We start from the raw sequence: 26786 nt of genomic DNA, 5'->3' as shown, positions 1-26786 counted from the left end.
TGCCAGCTGCCCCATAAATGCTCCCGGAGCCCTCCTCCACCCAGGTCCTCCTGAGCTGCTGGACGGCAGGGCAGATCCCCTGCAGCCGCTACCAAGAAACCGGGCAGGATGGAAGGCAGGGAAGAGGCCAAGGAGCAGATCCTCCTCCATCAGGTGGGTGTGGATGTTTGGGGCCTTGAGGAGAGAAGAGCTTTCCTATTTACCCCCCACAATCAGCTCGAACGTCTCTCTTACCACGATTATCGGCTGCCAAATTGGTGTTGACTCTGAGCAACCGCAATGGAGAGGTTTTCTTTACGAAGATGATCCCACAGCTGCCATTTTGGATCATCCAAGGGAGCCCCCGCCCAGCGCCTCCCCCTGGCTGCTTCCGGGCCTCCTCTTCTCTGGGTCTCTGCACCAAGCAGCATAATGCAGCCGGGCCCTTGGGGCCTTAAGGGAGAACTCTGGGTCGGTGGCTGCAAGGAAGTCGCAGTTGCCTTCCTTGGCCCTTCCCAGAGTTCTTGGGGCCTCCCGCAAGGTGAATAGTGCCGGCATTATTTTTCCCCTGCTTCTTCAGGGCTCACCTTTTGCCCTCATGGGGCTCCCTAGAGAACACCATGACCTGCCTGATCTCGATCTTTCCCGAGCCCTTCATGGAGTCTCTCCCAAGGGCGGCCGGCTGGCCGGCGACCTCTTTCTTGGCTGCCATGGCTGAAGGCAAAGGCTTCCCTGCCAGTTCCAGGTGAGCCTACCTGGCTCTCACCCAGGTTCTTCTCAGCCGTGTAAATTGTGGAGAATTTTTTGCTATGATTTTGATAGTTTTTTTTTTTTTAAAGTAATAGTTGATATTTTTCTACTTTTAATTGACTCTACCCTTCCTTCCTTATACAAGTCTTTTTTATTTGAATAAATAAAAATGTGAATAAGTTAGCCATGAAGTTTAGATTTAGAGGAAACCCAGGACTTGCAAGGCAAATGCATTCACTGCCCAGCAGGGAGCTGGAAAGGTCTAGGTGAGGCCAAAGACGAGAAGGCCGAGGAGGAGCCCTGGGGGGAGGGCAGCCCCCCCCAGTTCTTCAGGGCAGCCGGCCCAGAGGGGCTGCTGGGCATCTGGGGAGTGGGCATCAGTCTCAGCCTCTCCTCAGAGGGGCTTCGGTTTCTGGCTGAGATTGTGACCCTGCACTGCGCAATCCGGCACTTCTCTCTTTGCTTGAAACAAAAAACTTTTATCATCAAAGTTATGTAACAAAAATTCCTGTTTTGCGATATGCAGTGGCAATGGAAGAAATGTTGCAATCAGGGATAGTGTGTGTGTGTGTGTGTGTCTGTAAAACACTCCAGCATTGATTATGACAGATGTGATATTTAAATATCGCAGGGCCTCATCCACACCCTTTCCCCAGAAAACTTGCTTGCAAAAGGCAGCCTGAGGACACCATGTGCAGTGGTACATAGAACATGTGTTTTTGTGAGCTAACTGGAAGCTGGATAGGTTAAATACATACATGTTTTAAAGGGGAACGCTTTATTGGAGCTGGATCTTCCTCCGATAAGAGAGCTATGGGACCAAGTCGGTGGCAGCAACTGGATTTTAGCAAAATCTTCGAAGGGTTCCTCAGCCTTCCAAATATGCTGGATTACAATTCCCATAAATTATGCAGGCTAGAAGGGTAGGTATTAATGATGGGGGATCCGTTAAATATCTGAAAGGCTTGTAATTCAAAATTATGAAAAAAAAAAACCTTTTCCCTCAACACAATCATATATAATTCCACTTAATCCAATTCATGTCACCAATTCTTGCTCCTGGTTTTCTGGGTGCGCATCTTGCTGTCAACCAGGTGATAACAACAGATGGACATGCTGCCACCTTCCTCAGTGAAGTCCCTGGATTCTCAGCCATATGAGTGTAAAGTCTGGGAATTGTTACTCCACACCCGCCCTTGGGAAATGAGTTAAATGGCACCTGGTTTGATTTAAAAGGTGCAATCCTGTCTCCATTTCTCGCACCTTCTTTTCTTTCAGCACGTTTGTCTGTGTCACCTTGCTTCTTCTCCCCTCCGGAAAGGAAGTTTGTAACTCTCCTCAGCCGCCGCTTGCCAAATGTTTTCCTGTGAAGAAAGCGGTTGTGCAGCTCTTCCCCCAGGGTGGGTGCCCAGTCTTGTGTGCCCCGAAGGCCCCACCCTCCGGAGGCAGAGGAGGAGAAGGTGAAGCAAGCCCAGGGCTGCAGTAAAGGAGCAAGTCTTGAGCAAGGTCAGCTGGAGGCAGGAAGGCGCAGTGGTTGTAGTGGCTGCCTGGGTAGTAGAAGAGCTGCGGCCCCCTTGGCCCCCCTCCGCCCCCAGCCAAGGTGGGCATCCCCTTGGAGTGCAGGACACCCCTGGGAAGCCGCCCTTATAGTGCAAGGAGGGGGGAGGATCCTGAGCGCTGGGGCACCTGCTGGGAGCGGCTGCGGGACTCTCGTTCAGGATCCCTTTCTAGCTTGACGGGGTCTTTGCGGGAGGGGACCTCTGTCCCCCCCCCGCGGCTCTTTCCTTCAATCTCGAGAGAGAGCCAGCAGCACAAATCGGGCGATCAAGCCTCCTTCCCGCTGTTAGGCATACGCAGAAGTGGACGTGTGGATGGGAAAACCCCGCTCTTCTCTCCGCGAAAGGGCTGGGAGGAGGAGGTGCGGGGAGGGGGGGGGGATCCAGGTCTCCTTCGGAGAACCGCACGCGGGGCCACCGGCGCCGCTTAGAGGCTCCGTTGGCGTCAAAAGCCCGTCCATACGGAGCCCAGAAACGCCTCCGATACCAGGGAAGCTTACAAGGGACCCGCCGTCTCACTGGCGACTGCTGGGCGGTCCGGAGCAGGGCCGGCATTGGAGGCGCCGGCACGGACGCTGCGCCTCCCGCAAAGCCGCCTCGGGACAAAGCGTGGGGTGGGGGGAAGAGTAACTGGACGAGCCGCCGCTCGCAAGTCAGCGCCTGGCCCCCGCCTGGAGCCCCGACCGGCCGGGTTGGTGGGCGGGAGGCTGCCTCCGCCACCCAGGCAGCGCCCTCCCCGGGAAGCCCAGCAGGCGCGGGAGGCGGCTCCAGGACCCGCCAAGGACGGGGCTCCCCGCGCCGGCCTTGCGCCGCACTTCCCCGGAGCTGCCCGCACCCCTGCCCGGCCCCCGCCAGGAGCTCGCGAGGATGCGCCGGGCGGGGGGGCGGGGCGGCTCCCTCCTCCGCACGTGCCGAGAGACACGCCGCCAGGCGCCCCAAGGCAGGCAGGAAGGGGGCCGGGGGCAGCCTCGCCGCTCGGCCCCGGAACAGCCGCTCCCTCCTCCCCCCACACACCCTCCGCCCTCGGCCAATGGGCGGCGGCGGGCAGGGCGCGTCACGCGGAAGCCGGCCGGGATGCCTGCTTAGCCGGCGCGCCTGGCCAGTCCCTCGCTCCGTCCCAGCTCCGCTCCCGCCGTTGCCGCGCGGGCTCCTTCGCGCCGGCCGAGGTGGCCCCGGGCAGCAGCAGCAGCAGCAGCAGCGCCGCCGCCATGATCGCCTCCCACCTGCTGGCCTACCTGTTCACCGAGCTCCACCACGACCAGGCGCAGCGGGTGAGGCCGGGCGGCACGTGGGCGCAGGCCGGGCGCGCCTCCTCCGCTCCCGCCAGCCGCCGCCCCGGGACCCCACCTCGCCGGCACAGGCTCGCCCGCCACGGGCCCGGGCTCTCGGGCAGCGGGGCCGCTGGGCGTCCCGCTGGCGTCGGGGGCCGAGGGAAGGTTGGGCCGGCCGGCCGGGCTCCGTCCCGAGGGCAGCGGCTGAAGAGGAAGCGGCGCGGCGGCCTCGGGGCCTTTCCGGGCGGGCGCCTCGCCCCGAGCTGCCCCGCCATCAGCGCGAGCGGGGCGGGAAGCGGCTCTTCGGCCCGTCGGGTCGCTCGCCTGCAGAAGCGGCGGGGAGAGCCGGTTGCGGCTGCGGCCTCTCCGGAGCCGGCGTTTCCCGCCCGGCGAGGAGGGAGGCGGGCCGGGCGCAGCTGGCATCGTTTCCCCTTGCCCGAGGGGTGCCGGCAGCAGCCGCGCCCCGAAGGCTCCCCGGGACCAGCCCAGCCTCCTTCCCGCGGCGGGGTCGGAGCGGCTCTCTGCCCGCATTCAGCCCGCTCTGCTGCAAAGCGGCGCCCGCGAGCGCCCGCTGCCCTGCGGAGGCCCCCGAGGGGCGGAGCCCGAGGAAGGGAGGCCACGCGGGGCTCGGGGTGGCCGCCGCAGGAAGTTTGAAAGGGAGATCGGCTTTGCTGGCTCCCGCAAGGGCCTCCCGGGGTCTCGTGTTCCCCCCCAGCAGAGTTGGCTTTCCTCGTCCTCTTGCCGTGCAGCAGAGCCCCCGCGGCTGCTTGGGGCGGTTTGCCCTTGCCTCACCCGGAGCCAAGAGCCACGGCATCGTCCTTAGGCGCCCATTTCATGCCAGAGCTCCGGTTTGGACCTGGGGCTTAAAAAAACAGCCAGTAGCCGGAGTGCCCAGCCGGTTGGTTGCTATTGGAGAAGTCCTGTGGCCCGAACCAGGTGGGTCACCTCCAGCCAGTGAGCGGCTCCTTTGGCCTGCCGAGGGATCTGGGGAGGGGGCAGCCCTGGCCTTGGTCGGAGACCCTTCCTTGCCGTCCCGTTCAGGGAGTCTCCCAGGAGGGGGAGGCTGTCCTCAGGTCGGAGCCATTCCAGGGAGAGGAAGCCGGGCGTGTTGCCCTTCCATCCCAGGCGGTAGCATCTCCTGGCCCTGCTGGTCCCCATTTCCTTGGAAGGAGGTCAGCAGTCCAGCAACCCTTCTGAAAACCTCCCCGATTCTTCCCCCAAAGTGCATCTTTGGAGGCTCTTCTCCTTCCCTGGAGTTTCCTGGGACTCAGAGGCTACTCGGGGACTCAGCAGCCACGTGCAGAAAGGCGGGGAAGGGAAAGGGATCCTAAACAAAGGGGGGCCCCTGTCCTGGCCATGTCCCCTCCCCCCACCCTCAAGTGGACTGGCATTGCAACGGGGCCGAGGGGGCCCAGAGGGTCTGGACCCGCCCCCTTCCTACTGCAGCGCTAGGATTGGTGGACATTCCCCCCCCCCCAGCAAAGCCGGAGGAATCAACCAATCAGTCCTTTTGCTTACTCTGCCTTGTGTGGGGGTGATGAGGGGGCACTTGGGAGGTGAGGCAGAGCGGAGGCTGGGGCGGGGGCGGGGGCAACGGAGGGATGACTGGAGAAGAAGTCCTGGACTCCTTTTTTCCAACCTGGGCTGGCCGGCTGGCTCTGCTCCCTCTTTCGCACAGGCCTCCCGTGCTGAGGAGATGGCATCATCAGGAATGCGCACAGGCCCCCCCTCCGTAACTCCCAAAGAAGTTGTGGCCCGTTGCTCTTGGCCAGGGGCAGAAGCGCCTGGCTTGAGCTGTGCCTCGAGGCCCCTTGGAGCCTGTGCAGGGCACCCCTAGGTGCTGATCTGCCCCCCGTGAAGGAGGGGCCACCTCTTTTGCACAGCCCCTGCCCTGCTTGGTTTGGCCTGACTCAGGGCAGGAAGGGCAGCGCACACTGAGCAGACGGTCCTTGTCGTATGAGGGCAGGCGCTGCCCTCCAGGGTGTGGGAGGGTGTCTCCTTGGAAGGGCTGCGGGCAGTCTGCCCTTTGGGAAAGGCATAACCTGCAGGGCCATAAAATTTCACCTGAGTGACTTCAAGTCCCGTAGGTAAGTTGTAACTGCCAGATTGTGTAATCTGCAGCATAGTGGGAGGAAATATTTATTTACTAGTTATTCTTGTAAATCAGTAAATATCATATTTGAGAAAAGAAAGTTCTAATTTTCCTTGATATATTGCTTCAGAATTTTAGGATCCTTTGCTCTGTCAGTTTGTGCAACTTTGTTTGGATTCAGTTTGGAAATCAAACTTCTGACTCTGAAGGATCCTCTGCTGACATGGAGGCTGGCCAGTCCCTGCAGTTCTGGAGCCTGTCCAGTTGCCTTGGAAGAGTTACAGTGGCTGGAAGGAAACGCCCGTTTCCCAAAATCCAGAAGGTGGAGAGGAGGGGAACGAGCCTCCTTGTGCCTCTCTTCCCCATCCAGTGCCCTTGAATTAGCATCCAAAATGTTGTGCCTGGGCTGCCACCGTTAAGAACCGTAACAGTGCAATTCCCACTGTTTTACCTTTCAGTGAGCATTGCGTTGTTACAGTTCTTAACACTTGTTGAGTTACAAATTAGACTTGCTGTATCTGAGGCATTATTATAAGATATAATTTGTATGCTGGAGTTCTAGGAATGAGGAATTAACACCAAAATGAGACTAACTTATGCCTGCTCTCTAAAAATATTATGTCAGTTAAACACAACCAATAGATGCAATTTGGTTGCAGAAGTACTGTTTCTTCCGGTTTTGGCTTCCCGCATGGAGTAACTTGAAGGGCTGACCTCAAGGCAACCTGCTGCTTTGGGAAGAGCCCAGAAATCAGCGCTGGTGTCCCAGTCACCACACCTACCTTAGCCAAAACAGCCTCCAAAAGGTCACCTTCGGCATCCAAATTGCATCTGTTGTTCTCTTGGTAGAGAAACCCATTCTCTGTTATTGGCCTTGGTTATTGTTTACCCTCTGGGCCTCTTGGTGTGATTTGCGCTGATGGGGGCAAGCCTCTCCCCCCGCCCCAGAGAATTGTTGTGCTGGAAAGGAAGGTGGCGGGTTGCAGTCCTTCTGGTTTGAAAGGCTGTCAGGCTAGGAGAGGAGCTTGCTCTCCTCCTTCTCCACCCTTGGCCCTTCCTGCCCACAGCCTGGACAGAAGCACCACAAGTCAGCCGTGGATCTTTCTCCATGGATCTGCCCCGCGGCAGCTGAGTAAGGCCCAGGGGATGTGTAGCATAGAATGAGGGCGGAGGTGAGCCAAGAAAGAACCAGCTAAGCAGGAAGCTGACTCACTGGGTGCTGAGCGAGACCTCGGCCGAGAAGGAGAGTAAGCCTTTTGACGCCACAATCGGAATGAGGAGGAGGGAGGGAGGGAGGGAGGGAGCTCTCTTCGGGGAAGTGGGGAGGCCTTCCGCTTTCAGCGGCTGCTTGCCTTAGCTCAGCTCATTGGGGCTAATGGTCGGCTCCCACGTCATCAGGGGCTGCTGCCCTACGGTCGGCCTCTGGCTCTGGGGCTGAGCATGGCTCTCCCGAGATCAGAGCAGCTCCGGGAATAAGGAGGGGAGGAGCTGTGCCAGAGAGCCTGCTGGCTGCCTCAGGAGCAGATTCGCCCACCAAGTAGATTCCTTGGCCAAACCCTTCTTGGTTGAGGGCTGCGGGCAGGCAGCCTCGTGTGAATGGGCTCCGCATTTTGAGAACGCGCTTATTTCCACATGAGGTTACCTGCGGTTGGAGACTAGAGTACGCAGGAGCTGCCAACCCCTTATCGGACGGGGGCATGAGAGTAGCCAGGGCTTTTCCAACTCTGGTTTGTTGAACGGGTCCCCGTGAGCCTCGTCCAAAGACCACCCAGTAACTCTGTGGCTTGGCGGGGGGGCTGGGGGGGGGATGGCTCTGCCACGCTTGGCCTTGGCTCACGGGGGCCGCCTGGAAGCCCCTGGGTAGAATGGTGGGCTCTGGCCCTGGGCTGCAGTGGGCAGGCGTGGGGTGGAGGGGAGGATGTGCGGGTGGCTGGGGGCTCCCCAAGCAAAGCCCTCAGGGCTTGTGCTGCTCATTGACACACACACACACACCCAGGGGCCCCGGATGCAGGCAAAGAAGGGTCTGTACCTCAGGCTAACTTTTCTGATGAATGGGCTTTTGGATTTCAGGCCAGAGAACTGGGGGGGGCTTGTCAGTTGCTGGGAGTCAAGACTGTCTCATGCAGCATCACTACCGTATGTGGCAATGGAAAGTGCCCCCCCACTCCAAAAAAGATGGCCTAGAAATACGTTTTAAGGAGCTCTGTAGCTCCAGGGCAAGGACAGGATATATCGGCTGTCCCTCCTGTGCTCCGTGCTTAAGCCAGGCTGAGGGCTCACAGTGGCAGCCTCGCTCCCTTTGAAAAGAAGTGTGGATTCAGACACACCTTCTCCCCTGTCCTGGTGGCCACCTGGTTGTAAGAGCAGATAAGGTTCAGTCTCTGTTTGTTGAAAGAATTGAAAAACTCTCGGTGCTTCCTGTTCCACTGCCGAAGCAAAGCGGATGCAAACTTTGGGCTGCAACGCAGGAGGAAGCAAAGAGGTTGCACTCCGGCTAGAAAAAGGGACGGCAAATTGAGTCGTGCCTTGAAGCACACCACAAATTCCTCAAGGCAATTGCTTTACTTGGACAAATGAAGACACACAAAATTGCCACCTGGCAACATGGTTAAGTTAAACCATTAAATTTAAACTATGGTAGAACTGCCAGAAAATCAGCTTGGCATTCTCTGAAATCCAGAAATTGGGGAGATCACTTCATCCAATTTCGGCAGAAGGAGAAATCCATGTCCAGGAATTTGACAAAGGCAGGAGGCTAAATAAAAGCCTCCAGGAAAGGATTTCTTGAAAACCTCTCCAGGGAGTGTTAGGGAAGGGGTGGGACAGCCAGGCGGCTACAGGTCCCCGGAGGGAGGATGAACCCAATGAAAGGCACAGCCAACCTGCCACCAAATGAAAGCACCACACTTTCCCTTCGAAATAAATGTCAAAATCAAGTGAAAGATAATTGGTAAAAAAAAAAAATCAATGAGAATTTCTCTGCCCAGCACTGCATTAAATCAATTGCTGGAAAAATCAAAGAACGAAGCCCTCATTTCCCCCTCGCCCCCTGGGAATATTAAAGCTGGATTGCTAGCTTCATATTTTTAGCTGATTGCGCAAGCCAACTTCCTTGTTGGTTTGTGCGATCTTCCCCTCCCTGTTAAATGATCGTGTTAGTCTTGTGATTCTAACTCAGCAGGAACTGGGAGTTGCTCAGGGGCTGGCTGGGTGTTCTGGAGAAGTTGGGGCCCTGCGCCCAGGGATCATTGCTGTGGCCTGGAGCCGACACCTGGCAGGCAATCCGGCTGGCCTGCGCGGGCTCTGCTGCCCCATTCCTGCCCCCGAACTAGCCAGGACTGGGTTCTCTGAGCTGGAGGGACGAAGGACTTGATTTCCTGAAAGGCACTTGGCTTTGGCACAGCTGGCCTCGGGTGCCCCACCCTGGCCAAAATGGGGCTGCCGTTGCTCCCCCCGTCAAGGCTGCTCCCTTTCCTTCCAGGACAAGAGGGGCCGGGCCTCCTTGCTCCTCTCTGCAGTTTCTCTGCCCTGCCTCTGTTTACAGGAGCAGCCGGAGCCAGGGCGGCTCACCTGTGTGCCCTGGCTGTTGGTAGCTGGCCAGGAAAGATGTCACATTAATTACAAGTCCCCTTGGTGGACAGGAATGGCGGCTGCGGGCAACTGGTGTGTGCCTTCCATTTTGCCCACAGATTCTTTCAAATGCAACCTTTTTAAGTGTTGTGTTGGTAGCTGGGAAATCAATGCATTTTGGTGTTTCTCTGCTACAAACCTTCAGCCCTGGTTCTTCCTGCAGCCTGTTGCTAGAAGAGTCTGAAAAGTGGAAGTTGCTCTCTTCAGCTTCAGCCACTGTATCGTCTTTGAAATCCTGCTTGTGCAGCATGGCATAAACTTTAGGAAACATTTGCCTGCAGATTAAAGAACTTAATCCTTCCCCATCAGGAGGTGAAGGGTCTGGCGGGGGGATGTTGTGGGGGTGTCCCTGGCTGGCCAACTCCCTTCTGCCTTTCCCTCCAGTTGCATTTGAACGGAGTAGGAGTAAAAGCTGCGTAATTGGACGAGCAGCAGTTCCCAGGTGGGATCCTTCAGTGAGGCAGCCGGGGCTGCAGCATGTGGACCAAATGAAAGGCCCCACCCCCACCCCCTGCTCTGCCTTTGGAAAACCTCCGCTTGGGAGGCTGCTGGCCAGCCTTGGAAAGGGGCCTCTGGACCTGCTGGGTCCGTGAGCCTTCCCTCCGGCTGGGCAAAGCGGTGGTGCTGCTGCTGCCAGTGGGCCACAGGTGGGGAAGGTGACCCAGGATGGTCAGGAGGGGGAGGGGGCGTTTCTACGCCCCAAAGCTGTGGGCGTGTCAAGCCACCTTTATCTCAGTTTCTTCTGGGCTTCTTTTTTAAAGTGGCTGAGTTTTATAGTTCCCATGGCTTTTATTTTGCAAGCCTTTCTCGTCCCTGTGTGAAACAGACTCCGGTCACTGTTCTGTGTTTCTTTTGAGCCTCCCCAAGTGGGCCAAGGCAGATGCCCTTGCATCACTCCTGAATCTTGGCTAGTTGAAGGGGAGGGGGGGCCCTCCGCGGAGATGAAGCCACTGGGGGCAGAAGCTGCTTCCCCTGCACTGGTCCGCCTCGGCTGGGCAATGGCTGCTGCCTGCCGGCTGATCACAGCCCTCCAGGGTTTTGAGCCAGAATTTCCCTCGTTCTGCCTGGAGATGGTAACATGTGCACCTAGCAGGCAAATCACAGGTCTTTTGATTGCCCTAATGGAGAGTTACATTCTTCTGCAGTGTAATAACGGCTAGGGAACAACTGGCAGTTTTAAATGGGGAGCATCGGCTGGCTGACCTCACTTCAACTTGGCAGCCCCTTGGCAGCCTTTGACCCAATCAGTCCTTCACCGCCACCCTGTGAAGTCTGGGGAGCTGAAGGAACCTCACTGGTGAAAGCAAGATCAAGCCATTTGGGCAACGCGTTGCATCTTGCTTGACTGGGCATCTGCCAGGTTCTTCTTTTGGGGGATGGCAAGAGTGTGCAAAGCGCAGAAAGGAGGAAGAAGCCATAGGAAACCTGAACGAAAAGCTTGGGAGGAAATGTAGCTAAACCTAAAGTGCAGCAATACAGTTGGTTACACCTGGCCGTGCCTCCCTCTCAGGCTCCCGACATAGCAGATTCTCGGGTCCGTACAACAAGGTGAAGATGCACCTGCCATTGTTGCTTTTGATAAATGCCCCTTCCTGGCAACAGGCCAGGGCTGCCCTTCTGCCAATATTTGCCCCTCTTAAAATTCCACGATCCATTTTCCCACGTTGGCGCAGTGGGCAGTTTGTTGGCCTGCTTAGGATTAACCTTCTCAGTTCACCCTTTTCCTGCACACAGTGAGGGCCGATTGAGATTCCAAGGTGCTGTTGGGTTGGGGTTCGTATTAGCTCTTGTAGTTCCTGCCTCCTTTGAAAGTGGCCTGACCCACCTTTCTCCTGTTGCCAGGTTGACAAGTACCTTTATCACCTGCGGCTTTCAGATGACGCCCTCCGTGACATCTCCAAACGGTTCCGGAAGGAAATGGAGAAGGGCCTGAGGGCAGACACCAACCCCACGGCCTCTGTGAAGATGCTGCCAACCTTCGTGAGGTCCATTCCTGATGGGACAGGTAAAGGGTTGTCTCCCCGACATTAAAAGGCTGTCAGCTTCAGGCTCTGGAGCTCTCTCGGCTGTAGAAGTTCAATTCTTCCTTACGTCAAATGTTGTTTAGAGCATGTTAGATGTCTAGCTGGGATTTGACTCTTTCAAACCTTTCAAGAACATTTCATAAGCTTTTGGATCTTTCCTATGCAAATAGGCCTCCAAAGATGGAGGTCGTGTTTTCTGAATTCTGTCGCTTATGCTGTAGTATGTTTGTGGAGCAGTTTTCACCAGATTGAAAGCCTTTCGGGAGACTTAACTCTGTATGGTTTATTGGCCATGTATTTTTTGTTTTTCCCATGAGTTTTAGAGAAAGCCTGCTTGCTTACAAGGGACCCTTTTTCAAACCACCTTTAGGAATATGGGAGAAGGCACCCCGTTTTACCTCTCGGTGAGGTGTGTTGTTTTCTTCTGCTAGGGCCATGCCTGGCCACCTGCCAGAAAGTAGGTGCTGAGCAGTGATCATTCACCTTGGTAGAAGCACCAAGAATGATACTGTGCAAGATCCTGCGCCTCAGCTGCCAGGGTGCCCATGTGCCCGTAGGTCAGGCCGTGTCTTCCTCCGCCTGGAGAAAGCGGAGCCTCCCGGACGTTTGTTCCCCTTCATGAGCTGCAGGCCGAGGGGGTCAGTGGCCGGCCGGTGTTCCCAGAGGATTGTCAACCCAGAGTGGCTCTTTGTTTTTTTCCGCATCCTGCCTGCATACATGAAGGAAATGGGCTCCATTCTCTTCCTCTCTCCCTGCCTGCCTCATCTCCTTCGCCTCATCTTCCAACAGAGGAAGGTGACTTCTTAGCGTTGGATCTTGGTGGCACAAATTTCCGGGTGCTGAGGGTCAAAGTGGCAGATAATGGCAGCAAGAAAGTTGAGATGGAAAATCGTATCTATGATATTCCCGAAGACCTGATGAGAGCCAGTGGGACCCAGGTGAGCCCTGTAGTTCTTCTCTGATTTGAGCACGTCTTCTCTATGTCCTCTCTACATCCTAATCTAGCTGATGTACTACTGGGGCAGAGAACCTCTGGATTCTACGGAAAATGTAATGAATAGGCTCTTTATGGCAACTCGCAGTGCTCCCAAAGTGCTCTCTAGCTTGTTTTTCCTGACCAAAAAGCGATTCTTGTTTTCAGTATCTGTAAATTTCCCCATCTCAAAACACATAATTCCACTTTTTAAATTTAACTTACATTGTAGATCTTCACAGAGTATTAAAGGCCGTGCCATAGAAAATTTAATCAATACAATGACACTTACAGAGCAGTACAGATCAAAATTGAAAAACGGATTCAGTGGAATGATTTCTAAATCAAGACCTGAGAAAGCCTGATTGCAATTGTGAACTTTATCTAATGGAGAAGGCGGCTCGTGTCCTTTGGTTCAAATGAGGTTGGGATGAATCCAGAGATTGGCCTTGGAGCAGTTTCATTACTGAATTGAGCAAGAACATCAGTGCCAGAAGGGGGTAGGTTAGAGCAAACCCTGCTCCCTTCTAGCACTGATGATGTTACCTAGTTTGGTAATGAAATGTCTGCAAGAAAGCAACGGAACTCAGAGTTCACCACAGACCCCTTATTTCAATCCTGAGCTGCAACTATTCTCTAGTTCAAGTCTCTGATACTGGAGACAATGCATAAATGTCGCTTGCATTTTGATTTTGATGTAGTTGTGATGCCTTGGCTTTACCTAGATTAGAGCAAAGGCTTTGGTGCATCTGGACAAACCCAAACCTTTTGGCGACTGGCTTGCATTTCTACCTTTTCAGCTCTTCGACTACATTGCCGACTGTTTGGCCAACTTCATGGAGCAGCTGCAAATAAAGGAGAGGAAGCTGCCCCTGGGCTTCACCTTCTCCTTTCCCTGCCGCCAGACCAAACTGGACGAGGTAGGTGAGGTCTGTGCTCCTGAGGAGGCCGCCCTGTGTCTCTGGCCCAGAGAGTCTCTGCAGCCGCTTTTCCTGCCCCGCCCTCCGGAGGTCCCTGTCCTCTCCTGCCCAGCCTGGGAATGAGAGGGGCTTCATCCATCCACGGCGGTCCAGTTGTGCTTCCCCCCTTTAAGCCGACCACATTCAGAGCATCTGCCTGGCGGGTAAAATCCACTACGCCGGAGCACCTCTGACATCGGAGGCAAAGTTTGGGTGGGGGGAGTCCCTATGGCTGGTTGAGACTGAGGGCGTGGCCCCTCACCGGAGCTGTCCGACCAGTCTCGTCTTCCACTGCCGGGGGATGGGTTGTGCCAGGGATCTGTGGCAGCTGCGCAATACGCCAGGCTGATCAGGCGGCCGTTCTCTTGGTGTTGTGGTCCAACAGGTAGAGCGCAGAACTGAAACAGCATAATGGAGGAGGGCTGAAACGGCCCCCTTCTCAAGGGCTCCTGGGGCATTTGGAGTGTTAGGAAAGGGAGGAAAATCACTGCTTGGCATTCACCCCCTTGGAGGTGCCGAACCTCGCTATACTTTATTCCACTTGGGCGATGGCAGGAAGGGGCGCAGGAGGAGGGACAGAGGAAGGAGACAATGGATGCAGGAGTCTCTCTCTCTCTCTCTCTCTCTCTCTCTCTCTCTTGTCTGCTCCCAAACTGCAGAGTCTGGGTGATATTCAGCAGAATAAAAATACAAATAAATAGTTAACAAAGACTCCTGCATGCCCCCAGAAACATTCAATCATGGTTTAAACCATGGCTTCAATAACAGCTCCTCCTCCAAATAGGTGGACTTCAACTCCCAGGATCCTCAGGGAGGATTTCTCGATAGTCCCTGTCCAGGTGAAGGAGTTCTGGGAATTGAAGTCCGCACTTCTCGGATGGGGGGATCTTGTCAGAGCAGGTTGTTCTAGGACCCAGGGAGCGGAGAGAGTCAGGTAAGGTTAATCCCTTGTTGCTTTTCTCGTTCCTCAATCAGAGCTTCCTGGATACGTGGACCAAAGGATTCAAGTGCAGTGGTGTGGAAGGGAAGGACGTGGTTTCGCTGTTACGGGAAGCTATAAAGAAGCGAGGGGTAATGAAAGCCAGACCTTTCCCCAGCCTGAGGCTCTAGGGCGGCACTAGATTTCCCCCAGGATCTAGCGCAGGGTCTTTGGTGCTGCTGGAATCCTCCCATAGTTGATCTGCGGGATTGCATGTTTCCTTTAAAATTGTTTGGAAAAGAGTGCAAAACCTGTCCATGCCGTGATAACAGCCAGCCCCAAAATGTGTCTGTACGCACCATGAAGAAACGATGCATCCACGCCAACCCTTTCAGTTCCCTGCCTTCTGTCTGCACGGAGGTTGCGAGGGCCTGACCTCAGGGGCTGCACCTGTCCGGTGCCTCCAGCAAGGAAGCTCCCCTGGGAGTGGCTGGAAGGGAAGGCAGCGGCAGTGTGGCGGGAAGGGCCGGGTCCTTCCACAGCAGACGCCACGGACTCCCTGTTCTCCAGGACGTTGCTGCTTCGCCATTAAGTCCAGCGCAAAAGAAACTGGGCCCCACTGGCCTGCCCTGTCTGGTGCTGCCCCTGCCGCCAAGGCCCGGGAGGAGGAGCCCTCCTGGGTGTCCCCTGGACTGAGTAGCGTTGTTGAGCCAACCGGGACTCTCACCCAGCGCTTTCCTTCCCCATCCCTGCCTTGCAGGACTTTGAGATTGATGTTGTAGCTGTGGTGAATGACACCGTTGGGACCATGATGACCTGTGGCTATGACGACCACGACTGTGAAGTTGGGCTTATTGTTGGTAAGGGAGGCTATTTGGGCATAAGAAGGCCAAGCAGGGGGCAGGCGAGGAGCAGAAACCAACGCTGGCCCCACCAGATCCCTCCCCCTTCCCTCCCCATCTGTCCAGAGCTTCTGCTTTGTGGCGAGTCCTTCGCTGCCCATCGCTCTGGCCCTGAAGTCTCCTTGGCTTCTGCCTTGCCTTCTCTCCCCCACCCGCTTAGGTACCGGGTCAAACGCTTGCTACATGGAGGAGATGCGCCATATAGAGATGGTGGAGGGCGACGAGGGCCGCATGTGCATCAACATGGAGTGGGGAGCCTTCGGGGATGACGGGTCCCTCAAGGATATCCGGACAGAGTTTGACCAGGAGATTGACATGGGCTCCCTGAACCCTGGCAAGCAACTGTAAGTGGGAGGGGGTCTTGCCCAGGGAGAGGGGGGCCTCTGCTGAGCCGGCAGCTGCTCCGGGCCGAGGACGCTGGGTGGGCCAGGCCTGGTGGGGTTTCCAGGCCCAAGCTGGGCTCCCAGGGCTGAAGGGCCGGCCGGCTGGCAGAGGGACAGGCGTGGCAGGTCCGTTTCCACCTTGCAGCCCTCAGTCCTTCAGAGGAACAGGGAGATCCAACATATGACGGTGTCTTCCTGGAATGTGGCCACTCTAGGACCGTTTTAGGGAATGTCGTCCTTGCCACCTTTCCCTCGAGGGACGGCCGCACGCGCTGTTAGTGTTTGGGGATAAACCCCCTAGCAGAGTGTGCAGCAGCAGTCAAGCCAGGCAGGCTAATGAGAGAGAGGCTGGGCCCAAGAGTATACACACACTGAAGACAAAAACACAGTTTGTAGTTTTAAAATAGTTATTTAATTCACACAGAGATTAAGAAGTGTCATTCAGTCCATATATCATTATCCAGTATATCCATCCAGTTATCAAGTCCATTAACAGTAAATACAATGTTCTTATCTGCTTGTAAATCTTCTCCTCTTGATACCTTTCTCTCAAAGACAACGCTGAATCCTCAGCTCACCAGGCAAACAGTCCTTGTGTTCAGTTGAAATGGTATCTGGCACAGTAGCCTCCAAAAGTAAACAGATAGACGTTCCAAAACACAGGCAGCAGACCAGGAACAGTAACAGGTGCATCCAGAAGCCAGGGTCTATTACGTTTCCCTTCCTACCTATATTGCTGCCTGCAACCGCACCCACAATGACATTGCAGTTTCTTGTGCTTAAAGCTACAAAACACTTTAACCTAGGTTTACATATTTATTCAACCCAAACCTGGTTGGTGTATCCATATACCGAACACGCGCGTTGCTTTCCCATGACTGCGCGTTGGTGGGGCTCACGGTGGGTGACCAGAGGAGCAGCCCACAATCAGGAACCTGGATGCTGACTTCGCCCCTTCCCTCCCGTGGCAGGTTTGAGAAGATGATCAGCGGCCTCTACATGGGCGAGCTGGTCCGGCTCATCCTGGTGAAGATGGCCAAGGAGAAGCTCCTCTTCAGCGGGAAGGTCCCCGAGGACTTGAGGAAGAAGGGCTGCTTTGAGACCAGATACGTCTCCGCCATCGAGAAGTGAGTGGCAGTCAGGGCCGGGAGCCTTTGGGCCTTGCAAGGTCCCGTCGGGAGGGCAGGGAGGAGCCGGGGCCGGGCGCATCCTTTGCTGACCCCAAGAGAGCCTGGAAGGGCTCCAGGGAAAGTTGGGCCCCTGCGGCTCCTCCTCAGCCTTCCTGGAACCCCTGTGTGGAGGCTGGCCGAGAGGCCTCCGTCCAGGCAAATAGCCGGGTGGATAGGAATCCCCTGGGCTCCCTGAGGACCCTTCCATGGAGGCCAAGGGCTAGGAGGAACCTGGGAGGCTTTCTAGTCCACCCCGATGCCCAGGACACAAGTCCGCCGAGCAGGGCTGAAGAGGACACGAGGGAGGGAAGGTCGGGGGGGGCTGGGCTGCAGGATTTGGCCATCCCAAAGAGGGTTAGGGCAGAGGTGGCAGCAGGCAGGCAGCGCAGCAGGGACTCAGCCCGGCTCCCCCTCTGAATTGGCAGGGAGAAAGAGGGCCTCTCGAAAGCCCGCGCAGTCCTGGAGCAGCTGGGCCTGGAGCCTTCCCACGAGGACTGCGTGGCCACCCAGCGCGTCTGCGAGATCGTCTCCACCCGCTCGGCCCACCTCTGCGGAGCTGCCCTGGCCGCCGTGCTCCACCGCCTGAAGGAGAACCGGGGACTCGACTGGCTGCGCACCACCGTCGGGGTGGACGGCACCGTCTACAAGAAGCACCCTCAGTAAGTGGGCTCTGGGGACCCAGCTGGAGGGGCTCCGAGGGGGTCGTGGCTGGCCAGTATCCCGGCTGGGGACTCCGTTCGAGGTCCAGAGGGAGAGGATTTTGTTGAAGGGGAGCATTTGGCTTTGCAGCAAGCCAGAGTCCCTCCCTCCCTCCCTCTCTTCCCTTCCCTCCGTCCGTCCTGCACTCTTAAGCTCCTTGGCTCAGTTCCTGAGTTTGGGGCCTGTTGTGGGTCGGAGCCACCCACATAGTTCCGTGCAGAGATAAACGGGGTGGGTGTCCCCTCCGTACCTCACAATCTCAGGTGAGCTCAGGGGCCGCAAGGCTTTCAGCTTGAAAGGGGACGTTGCCAGGGGCCCCGCGTCTGCAGTGGAGTGTCGCCAGCTTCACCCAGATCCCGCGGCCCTACAGGATGTTGGCAGGGTTGGGCTGGTCTGGATTGGGGGCAGCGGAAGGTCCCCCCTCGGAGAGGCTGTTCTGAAGGCCCAGGGAGCGAAGGGGGCAAGAACGGGCCAGAATCTCTTCGGAGTCCTTCCTGGGGCACTGGCTGGGGGCCTGCGGGCCTCCCAGGTGCCTGTCCCCTCCCTTGCCAAAGCCAGTGGAGTGAAGAGGCTCCCTGGTGGCTCCAGTGGCTGCCAGCTCTTGCATGCGAGTGTGCAAGGCTGGGAAGTGGTTCCCTGAGCAGCTGCTGTCTTCACGGTACCCTCTGGGCCAAACCGTCCCCTTGGCTCCAGCTGGGGGCACAGGGAGGCTTCTGCAGGGAGCCCTGCCACAGCCACTTCCCTCGCCCACCCTTCTCCCGCACAGTTTTGCCCGCCGCCTTCACAAAGTCGTCCGTCGCCTCCTGTCGGGCCACGAAGTCCGATTCGTCCGGTCAGAAGACGGCAGCGGCAAGGGAGCCGCCATGGTGACAGCGGTGGCCTATCGGCTGGCTGCCCAGGACGAGGTCCGCCAGCAGATCCTCCGTCCCCTGCGGCTCAGCCAGCAGCAGCTGCTGGAGGTGAAGGGGAGGATGCAGCAGGAGATGGCGTGGGGCCTGGCCCGGCAGACGCACGCCAAGGCCACCGTGAAGATGCTGCCCACCTATGTGTGTGCCACTCCAGATGGGACAGGTATGGAGGCCCCAGGCAGCCCCCGCTGGAGCTGGGGGGTGGGAGGTTCGCTCAGGACCCCACAGCCCGGTTGTGACCGATGCCGATTGCAGGAGACACCCAACTTAGCGCCCCCGAAGTGAATCTCCCTCACCTGGCCTCCTGGATGCCTACTCTTGCCGGAGGTTTTCTAGTGTCCCTGGAGCAGATCTGTTTGTTCCCTCAAAGCATTCCCCCACCCCCACCCCTCCCGGCAATTGGCCTCTGCTGGAGGCTGCATCTGCTTCCCTCGCCCCGAGTGCTCAGGGGGGCCCCTCTGGTGAGCCTTCACAGGTGCCTTCCAGGTGCATCCCTCCCAGCAGCCGCCTCCAGTGCCCTCCTCCTTGGGAGTGTTGCCAGGTGCTGCTGTCAGTGCATCTGGAGGCCATCACTGTGGAGAAGGACACCTAAGGATGTCACTGCTCCCCTCCTCCTCCTCCTCCTCCTCCACCATCGTGGGTAACTTTGGGGCTTTGCAGAACGAGGCATAGATGTTCTCCTGTGGGTGTGGAAGGTCTGCAGTGGTGCTTGTAAAAGCAGCTGGATTTGGCTTTCAGAAAAGGGAGACTTCCTGGCCTTGGACCTGGGGGGCACCAACTTCCGTGTGCTTCTGGTACGCGTACGAAATGGGATGCGGCGCAGCGTGGAGATGCACAACAAGATCTACACGATTTCAGAAGACATCATGCAAGGAACCGGAGAGGAAGTAAGTGGCCCTTGGAAGAGGGGGAGGGGCTTTCAGTGGACGGAGAAGTTCTGGCCAGTCCAGAGGCACCTTCCCTGCAGCCCCGGCCTCTGGTGCCCTGGCATCTTGGCTTAAGGGTCTCTGGAACAGCCGGGGGCTCTAGGAGAAGCAGCCCGACCGCCGGGGTAGCTGTGGGAGGCAGTACGAAAGTCAAGCAGGGGGTTCTTGATCTGGGGTTTAATTAAGGGTCGGAACTGCGGTGGCCTCAGAGGTGCATTTCGACGGATAAAGCACTTCTGAGAGTGGCCGAGGGTTGCAAAACATGCATGGTGGGATGAACTTCAGTGGTGAGAAAAGGTTTTGCGCTTAGGCAAGAAAAACTGAACCTGCAGGTCCAGATTGGGTGGCCCCTGGCTCAACAGCCATAACTGGGAGGGGGATCCGGGAGTCCCTGTGGGCAGCCAGCTGTGCGTGGCAGCCACCACCAGAAACCCTCCAAATTCACCCTTCCTTGCCTTGCGGAGGCTGCCTGGGGAATTCTGGGGGTGGAAGTCCAAGCAGCTTAAAGTTGGCACGTTTGGCCAGCCTGGCTCCAGAGCGGGGCCCGAGAGGGGCCTCTGGCTGAGGGCCTCGTCCCAGAAGCAGCAGCCCTTCGGTTACACGGGGTGGAAATGTTTGCGGGGGGCAGAGGAGCTGCCTACGGTGAGAGGAGCAACAGGAAGTAACCCAGGGATGGAAAGGTTGCCGGGGGCCCTTTCACAGAGTCCCCCTCCTCAAGTGAGGGAAGCTACTGGGCCAGAGGAGCATTTCTGCGTGAATGGGGGCCCAGCGCTTTGCCCCACTGTATCCAGGCCACTTCCAGTTGCCCCCCTCTGGGTGGCCCCGGGCCCCTTTGGGGGGCGCCTGCTGGGTTTTTCTGAGGAAGGGAAGCGTCCCGGCATCCCTTCTGGCCGGCCGAGGGTTGGGAAGTCGTGGCGGGCAGGCCATCCCGGTGCCTTCCGAGATGGACTTTGGCTCCTGTCTATCCAGCCTGCTGGGCAGGAGAGGCTCCGCGGCTTTTGAGTCCGGGCACGCGGGTTCTGCAATTGGAGGCATGAAGACGGTCCCCTCGATTTGGGCCCGGGGCCCTCAAGGGGGCGGAGCATCCCAGCCAGCAGCGCCAGGGGCAGCTGGGGTTCTCAGCTCCTCCCCTTTTTCCTCCCGGCAGCTCTTTGACCACATCGTCAGCTGCATTTCGGACTTCCTGGAGTACATGGGGATGAAGGGGGCCTCGCTCCCCCTGGGATTCACCTTCTCCTTCCCTTGTCAGCAAAAGAGGCTCGATGAGGTACGACTTCTCCTCCTGCTGCTTCGCGGGTGCAAGGGAGTGTGTGTGTGTGTGTGTGTGTGTGTGTGTGTGTGTGTGTGTCTATGCTTGTGGCAGCTCCGATGATGACTCGGCACCAGGCAGCCCAAAGTATCAAGTTGGGTTAAAAAGCAGTGGAAGCCAAAAGTATCGAGAACTTCATCAGGATTGGTGAAGAAAGGACCGGGGAGTTTAGTCACTTAATTGATTCAAAAAAAACCCAAAAGGTTCCCCGAGGGAATGAGAGGCCGAAGCCTCCCCCCCCCCCGGGGGGGCTGTTGGGAGAGGCCCTTTGCACAGCTTTCCCCAAAGCAGCAGCAGGGACGGGGCCGGGGGGGGGGTTGCATTTCAGGGCAGGGCTAAATCGATCCGCAGGAGGGAAGCCCGGGATTCCTGAGGGCTGGGAGCAAGGGGGGCGATGTGCAGGTGTTTCCCAGCCGCCTCCTGTTTTATGTCCTGCCCACAACCTGGGCTGCCCAGAGGTGCAGAGGGGGGCGTTTCCAAGGCAGGTGTGGGCGGGCTGCAGGAACCTCCTCGGGCCAGCGCAGGAGCTCTGCGAGGAGCTCCCTCGGGGGAGTCTGTGGGGTGCTGTGGGAGCTGGGCACACATCCCTCCGTTTGCTGCTTCAGTTGGCAGCTGTCTGGAGCCCTTGCAGGAACCAGCTGGGGAGATCTGAGCTGCTTGCTTAACCTGAGGCCCCGCGGATGAGGCGGCTGCTGGGGGATTCCCGGATGGGGGTTCACAGAAGCCTCCTCCTTTGTGTGTGTCCCCGTGTCCGTGTCCGTCCCTCCCTCCCTCCCTCCCTCCCCCGCAGGGCATCCTCCTGCAGTGGACCAAGGGCTTCAGCGCATCTGGCTGCGAAGGAGAGAACGTTGTGGGCCTGCTGAAGGAAGCCATCCTGAGGAGAAAGGTACCCCGACCCATTTGGGAGGGACGGAAGGCCAAGGAGGGGGGCTCTAAATGGTGCCTGGAACTTTGGTTTCTAATTCCATCGGGGCAGGTTCCTGTTCCCTCCTAGAATAACAGAATAGCAGAGGTGGGAGGGACCTTGCAGGTCATCTAGTCCAGCCCCCTGCTCTAGCAGGGGACCCTGCGCCATTTCTGACAAGCGACTGCCCAGCCTCTCCCGAACGCTTCAAGCCTCTTTTTTTCTTTCTCCCGCTTAGGAGTTTGACCTGGATGTGGTGGCCTTGGTGAACGATACGGTGGGCACCATGATGAGCTGTGGGTATGAAGACCCCCTTTGTGAAGTGGGGCTCATTGTTGGTAAGCACCAGGCCCCGGTTGCTCCTTCTGCCCTCCCCTTCGGAGGTCCCTGGGGGCTCTTCCTCCAGGATGGAGGCGGCTGAGAGCCTCGGGGGTTGCAGGTCACGCTCCGCCCTGCTCCGGCTCCTGAAAAGGAGGGCAGAGATGGCCTGGGACAACGCAGGGGGCAGCCACCGTCATCAGACCCCGAGCTTAGCCTGGCCAACGTAGGAGGGAGGGGAGGGGAAATGTGGCCTCGTCCCGTCCTGCTTCTGGCCTCTGCGGCTGGCCTGGGCCTGGCACCCGGCTGCCCCCTGCCACGCTGGCATGCCTGGTCCTGTGGGCCTGGCCTCTTTTCCTAGCTTCTGCCTCTTTGTCCCTTGGGCCTCTGAGATCCTCCTCCCCGGTTGCTTTTCCAGGGACCGGCACCAATGCCTGCTACATGGAGGAGCTGAGGAACGTGGAGCTGGTGCCCGGGGACCAAGGCAGGATGTGTGTCAATATGGAGTGGGGGGCCTTTGGGGACAACGGCTGTTTGGAGGACTTCTGGACCGAGTTTGATGCCACCGTGGACGAGAACTCCCTCAACCCTGGGAAGCAGCGGTGGGTGAACTGGGGGTCTCTTCCCCCCACCCCCCCAGGCTTGGCAGGCACATAACAGAGAGGAGGGACCCACTGTCCATAATCTAGCCTGACCCTCCTTGCTGGATTCCCGCAACAGGCCTGCGTTCTGCTGAATGCTGGGATTGTTTGGTTCCACATTGGGGGGGGCGGGGGGGCAGCCATGGTTGGAGCAGGTGATGCAAACAGAGCCCCATTCTAGACGGTGTAACGCGGCTTCTTGAGTTGGGCGTTGTCTGTTGTTGAGCAGTTACGAGGTTTCCTTAATCCCTTAAGTTTAGCATGTGAGTTGGCTTCCTTTAGTGTTCCCGACCTTATTCTCCCCCCACCCCACCCCACCCATTTCAGATTTGAGAAGATGATCAGTGGGATGTACCTGGGGGAAATTGTCCGCAATATCCTGATTGACTTCACCAAGCGAGGACTTCTCTTCCGTGGGAGGATCTCTGAGCGGCTGAAGACAAAGGGGATCTTTAAGACCAAGTTCCTGTCCCAGATTGAGAGGTGAGATCCGGTCAGGTCTGACCAAGGTCTGGGGCCAGAATCTCCCCTGGCCACCAGCAAAGGAGAGGGAGGCGGAAATGGCTGGCGGCCTCTCCCCCTCCTCAGACCTTCCTTGGCCTCTCCCAGAGCGCCGGATCCTTGTTTAGGATGGGATGAGCAAAGGGCTCCGGGAGCTTCTCCCTTCAGAGTGGCGGCTGCCTCCCAGTGGCCGGGTTTACTTCCCCTTCTGTGGCCTTTCCCAATCACCAGGTAGTTTCTAGGACTACAAATCCCATAACGTCTGACCGAGCCAAGATGGAGGAGGTTGGTGCAGTATTTCCACGGGAGCTGTTGTACTCTGGGTAGAATTGTAGAGCAGAGCCTCCCCCCCCCCGCCCCTTCTCTGCCCCTGGTGCCGTGTTTGGATCAGGCAATGGACAGGCAGACACAGACAGCCGCTGCCTTCCAACAGGTGGAGAAGACCGAGGGCTTTTCCTCTGCTAGACATTCTTGGTGTAAGGCAAACGTGCAAAAGATAAGGGCACATATCTAACCTCTCACAGACACCCACAGCACCCACATGCCTTACAAGGGCCTCTGTTGGGGGGGTTTCTGTGGGGGGCTCCTGGAAGGAAGGACAGGCCGATTGGCGGCAGAATATCCCCAGTTGCTGAGCTTCCAGTTTCACCATCAGTGAGCTGGAAACTGAAGTAACGCCCTCCCCTCCCCCGGTCTCCCCTTGGACTCTCCACTGGGCCCCGTTTCAGACAGGAGCTCAGCGTGGAAGGGAGGCTCCTCCTGAGCCCAGCATTGTTTGGGGTCAGCATAATGACGGGAGCATGGCCAGCCCCTCCCCCGGGGAGGCCAGGACAGGGAGGCTAAAACCACCTGGATTGAGACGGACTACTAGAACAGAGTGCAGGCCTGGCCGTCTCCCCCTCCTCCCTGCCCCGCTTGAGCCCCTTCCCGGCGTTCTCTCGCTGGGTGGGGCTTGGAGGGTCTTCTGTCTCTTCTTAGTTGGACCAAGGCCCCCACCCTGACTTTCTACCTCAGGCCAGGCCCATTCCAGTGAGGTGCGCAAGGCCCGCCCAGTTCCTAACGAGCCCGTGTGCCCCACCTTCTGCCCCTAGTGATTGCCTGGCGCTGCTTCAGGTCCGTCACATCCTCCAGGACCTCGGTCTGAAGAGCACCTGTGACGACAGCATCATTGTGAAGGAGGTGTGCACCGTGGTCGCTCGACGTGCCGCTCAGCTGTGTGGGGCAGGAGTGGCCGCAGTGGTGGACAAGATCCGAGAGAACCGAGATTTGGACTTCCTTAAGGTCACCGTCGGTGTGGATGGGACCCTCTACAAGCTCCATCCCCAGTAGGTTCCTCGGCTTGGCCTGGGCGGAGTGGGGAGGGGGCGCTGGATGCCCTAAAGCCGCGTTTCCCAGACTGGGCACCTTTAAGGTGCGTAGACCGATTTCCCAACCATCACCTGTCGACTTCAGTTCCGAGAATAGCAGCTGGAGAATTCTGGGAGTTAAAGCTTCTTAAGGTTGAGCAAGGCCAGCCTAAGACAAGACCTGCATGAGGGGGAGGGGAGGGGAGGGGGGCCAGAGGAGATCTGGGGGGCTTTGTGCTGCCCCAGCACCTTCCGCACAGAGGCACCCTTCCCCCTTTGGCAAGCGTGGTCCTGCACCGCGCAGCCTCCTTGGCGTCGTGTCATTCTGTAGTGATCACACAGGATTTGCCACAACAGGAGAGGCCTGTCATCCCTGCACCTCTCCTTCCTGGGAGATCTGGGAATACGCCACGAAAGCAGACCCAGAAATAATTGGCAGAAAGAGTGAAAACTTGAGGGTGGCTGGCATTTCTGCTCGAGGCCCAGAACGGGAAACGAGAGCAGAAGGGGCCTGAGGGCAGGGCAAAGGGGGCCAGGGAGAAGGAAGGACGTCCGCTGAGCCCCTCTGCCTTTCTGCTCTCTCCGCAGCTTCTCTAAGGAGATGGACAAAACCGTGAAGCAGCTCTCGCCCAAGTGCGAGGTGACCTTCCTGCAGTCCGAGGACGGCAGTGGGAAGGGGGCGGCCCTCATCACTGCGGTGGCTTGCCGGTTGCGGGAGGCTGGCCAGCATTGAGAGGGGCCCCCACACCCTCCCTCCCTCCCTCCCTGCCCAGGCTCCAGGCCATTCCGGGTAGGGTCCTCCTCTCTTCCAAAACTGCTCCCGCCGGAGCCCATCCGGGCCAGGCCCTTTGCACACAGAGAACAAGCCTCCCTCTAGGATACAGGGCTCTTCTTCCAGTGGATCTCCAGTAGCGGTTAGGTGCCCTTCGCCGTCCCCGATCACCCCGGGGCCACCTCCTGCCTGAAGCACCCGGTCCTGAGCTAGGCCCAGGCCAGGAGCAGAAGCACTGCCAGGTCCGCCAGCCGCAGCAAATCTGCTTACACCACGACTCCAACATTCGTAGTAGGATAGCAAGTCTCGGCATTCGGAGGGCAGGGACCTTCCGCAGTCCTGGATCTGGAGAGAAGCTCAGGGACCTGCCAGCACTTAGGAGAGGCTGCTGCCTGCTGGCCTTCCTTGGAGAGGCAGCATTGCCACCCAGAGCCTGCCCACCCCATCCATCTGCAGGGTCCTGCTTCCCAAAGCTGGCAAGGGACTGCCGTGGCCCCATCGGGGAGGGAGGGAGAGGGAGCTGCCCCTGGGCCCCTGAGGAGCCCTGCTCCTCTTTCCCCTCACAACTTCTAAGCCAGCCTCTTAGTTCTCCATCTAGAGAGACCTGTGTGTGTGTGTCGCAGCAGGTTTTCTGTCCCTATGAGGAGAATAATTTGGAAACCGCCCCTCTACCAGGGAGGAAAAGGGCTCTTCCCCAAGATGCTTCCATGCAATCTGAAGACAAGGACACCCGGTGGAGATCCCGTCATGCTGGCTAATTGTGGGCCTTGCAGGTGTGCTCCAGGAGCACCTGAGCCATTGCAGAGGAGGCCCTGATGCCACGGTCTCTGCAAAACCAACCAGTTTGCAGTTTCTCTCTGAATCTGCTTCTTTCTCGAGTTTCCACCTCTGCCAGGTTTGGGACTGCAACCCCTCCTCTCTCCCCCCCTCCCCCGCTCCTTCTGTGGGGAAAAGGGAGGCCTCTTCCCCACCTGTTTCTCATTTGGAAGTTCTGAGGGCGAAGGTGGGGGAGGTGAAGAAAGGGCCCCTCCAGGCGTGAACCCTTGGCTCCTGAGGGGGGCCGCTGCAGGAAAGCAGCCTCCAGAAAGCAGCTGGGGTGGCAGAGTCGCCTCTTGCCTTTCCGCGGCCTCCTGCAGCGGCCAAGCTCACCTGCCAGTTCTGAACTCAGCCACGGGACGACGGGCAGCTGCAAAGAGGGAAAGGCTGTTTTCCTCGGGGAGCCCAGCGACTCTCCTCATGGCGGAAGATCTGTTGAACAGGAGTCAAACTTCACCTGGGACATCCAGTACAATTTTGGTGGTCTTTTTGAAGAGAAATTATTCTATTTTTTTATCTCTCTATGTATGTATTTATATTTATGGCTTGGATACCTGAAACAAACGCTCAAGAAAATATTCCATTTAAAAATATGCTCTTCCTATTCTTCTTTTAAGCATTTAAAATGATTGACTATTTTAGAAAAGCTTCAATCTTGCAATAAAGAGGAACCACTTCGAACAGCCTGTGTGGAAACTACTAAATGAAAATTTGTGATGGGACGTTATTAAGTTTATCTATTTTTATACAAGGGAGGACAAAAGGAATAATCTGATGACAAACCCTTTTGTGGAGACTTTACTGCAAATGATACCTCTCTACTGAAATGATTGAAAGCAATATTTGATCTACTATAATTACAGAGAAAGTAATTCCCTATATGTATTTTTCTCTGGAATTTATATTCATGTGATTGTCAAGAGTGTAGAAATGCCCTGTATTTTCTTACTAGTGTGCTTGCTTTAATGAACAGCACCTTTTGCTTAATAAGATTGTTAACTGGGAAGAAAGGAATTAGAAATAAAACCCTCTTTTGTCA

At 57.2% G+C, this 26786-nt stretch overlaps 1 protein-coding gene across 3 annotated transcripts; it reads left to right on the top strand.

Moving 5' to 3' along the window:
• LOC113445888 (hexokinase-2-like) lies at nucleotides 1–26786 on the top strand. Of its 3 annotated transcripts, XM_087938782.1 has the most exons (19): nucleotides 3342–3415; nucleotides 3450–3556; nucleotides 11121–11283; nucleotides 12092–12240; nucleotides 13076–13195; nucleotides 14210–14305; nucleotides 14914–15013; nucleotides 15216–15399; nucleotides 16410–16565; nucleotides 17033–17266; nucleotides 18073–18377; nucleotides 18953–19101; nucleotides 20288–20407; nucleotides 21240–21335; nucleotides 21592–21691; nucleotides 22090–22273; nucleotides 22640–22795; nucleotides 23905–24138; nucleotides 24748–26786. In XM_087938782.1, exons 2-19 carry the CDS (start codon nucleotides 3494–3496, stop codon nucleotides 24890–24892), a joined length of 2754 nt encoding a protein of 917 aa, XP_087794908.1. In that variant the 5' UTR covers nucleotides 3342–3415; nucleotides 3450–3493; the 3' UTR covers nucleotides 24893–26786. The 3 variants fall into 3 exon arrangements, with proteins under 3 accessions (XP_087794909.1, XP_087794908.1, XP_026571063.1); XM_087938783.1 differs by lacking the exons at nucleotides 3342–3415; nucleotides 3450–3556 and adding an exon at nucleotides 1–153; XM_026715278.2 differs by having other exon boundaries at nucleotides 3387–3556.

This window comes from Pseudonaja textilis, chromosome 9, assembly GCF_049901715.1.
Source record: "Pseudonaja textilis isolate UNSWEBS1 chromosome 9, rPseTex1.2, whole genome shotgun sequence".
Classification (NCBI taxonomy): domain Eukaryota; kingdom Metazoa; phylum Chordata; class Lepidosauria; order Squamata; family Elapidae; genus Pseudonaja; species Pseudonaja textilis.
This window is presented reverse-complemented; position numbering and strand designations above follow the sequence as displayed.

Bases quoted from the DNA above. Each gene is read 5' to 3' on its own strand.
- LOC113445888 (XM_087938782.1), top strand. From the start codon at position 3,494: ATGATCGCCTCCCACCTGCTGGCCTACCTGTTCACCGAGCTCCACCAC. The intron at 16,566-17,032 runs GTGAGTGGCAGT...CTGAATTGGCAG, and splicing joins TACGTCTCCGCCATCGAGAA to GGAGAAAGAGGGCCTCTCGA. The intron at 22,274-22,639 runs GTGGGTGAACTG...CACCCATTTCAG, and splicing joins CTCAACCCTGGGAAGCAGCG to ATTTGAGAAGATGATCAGTG.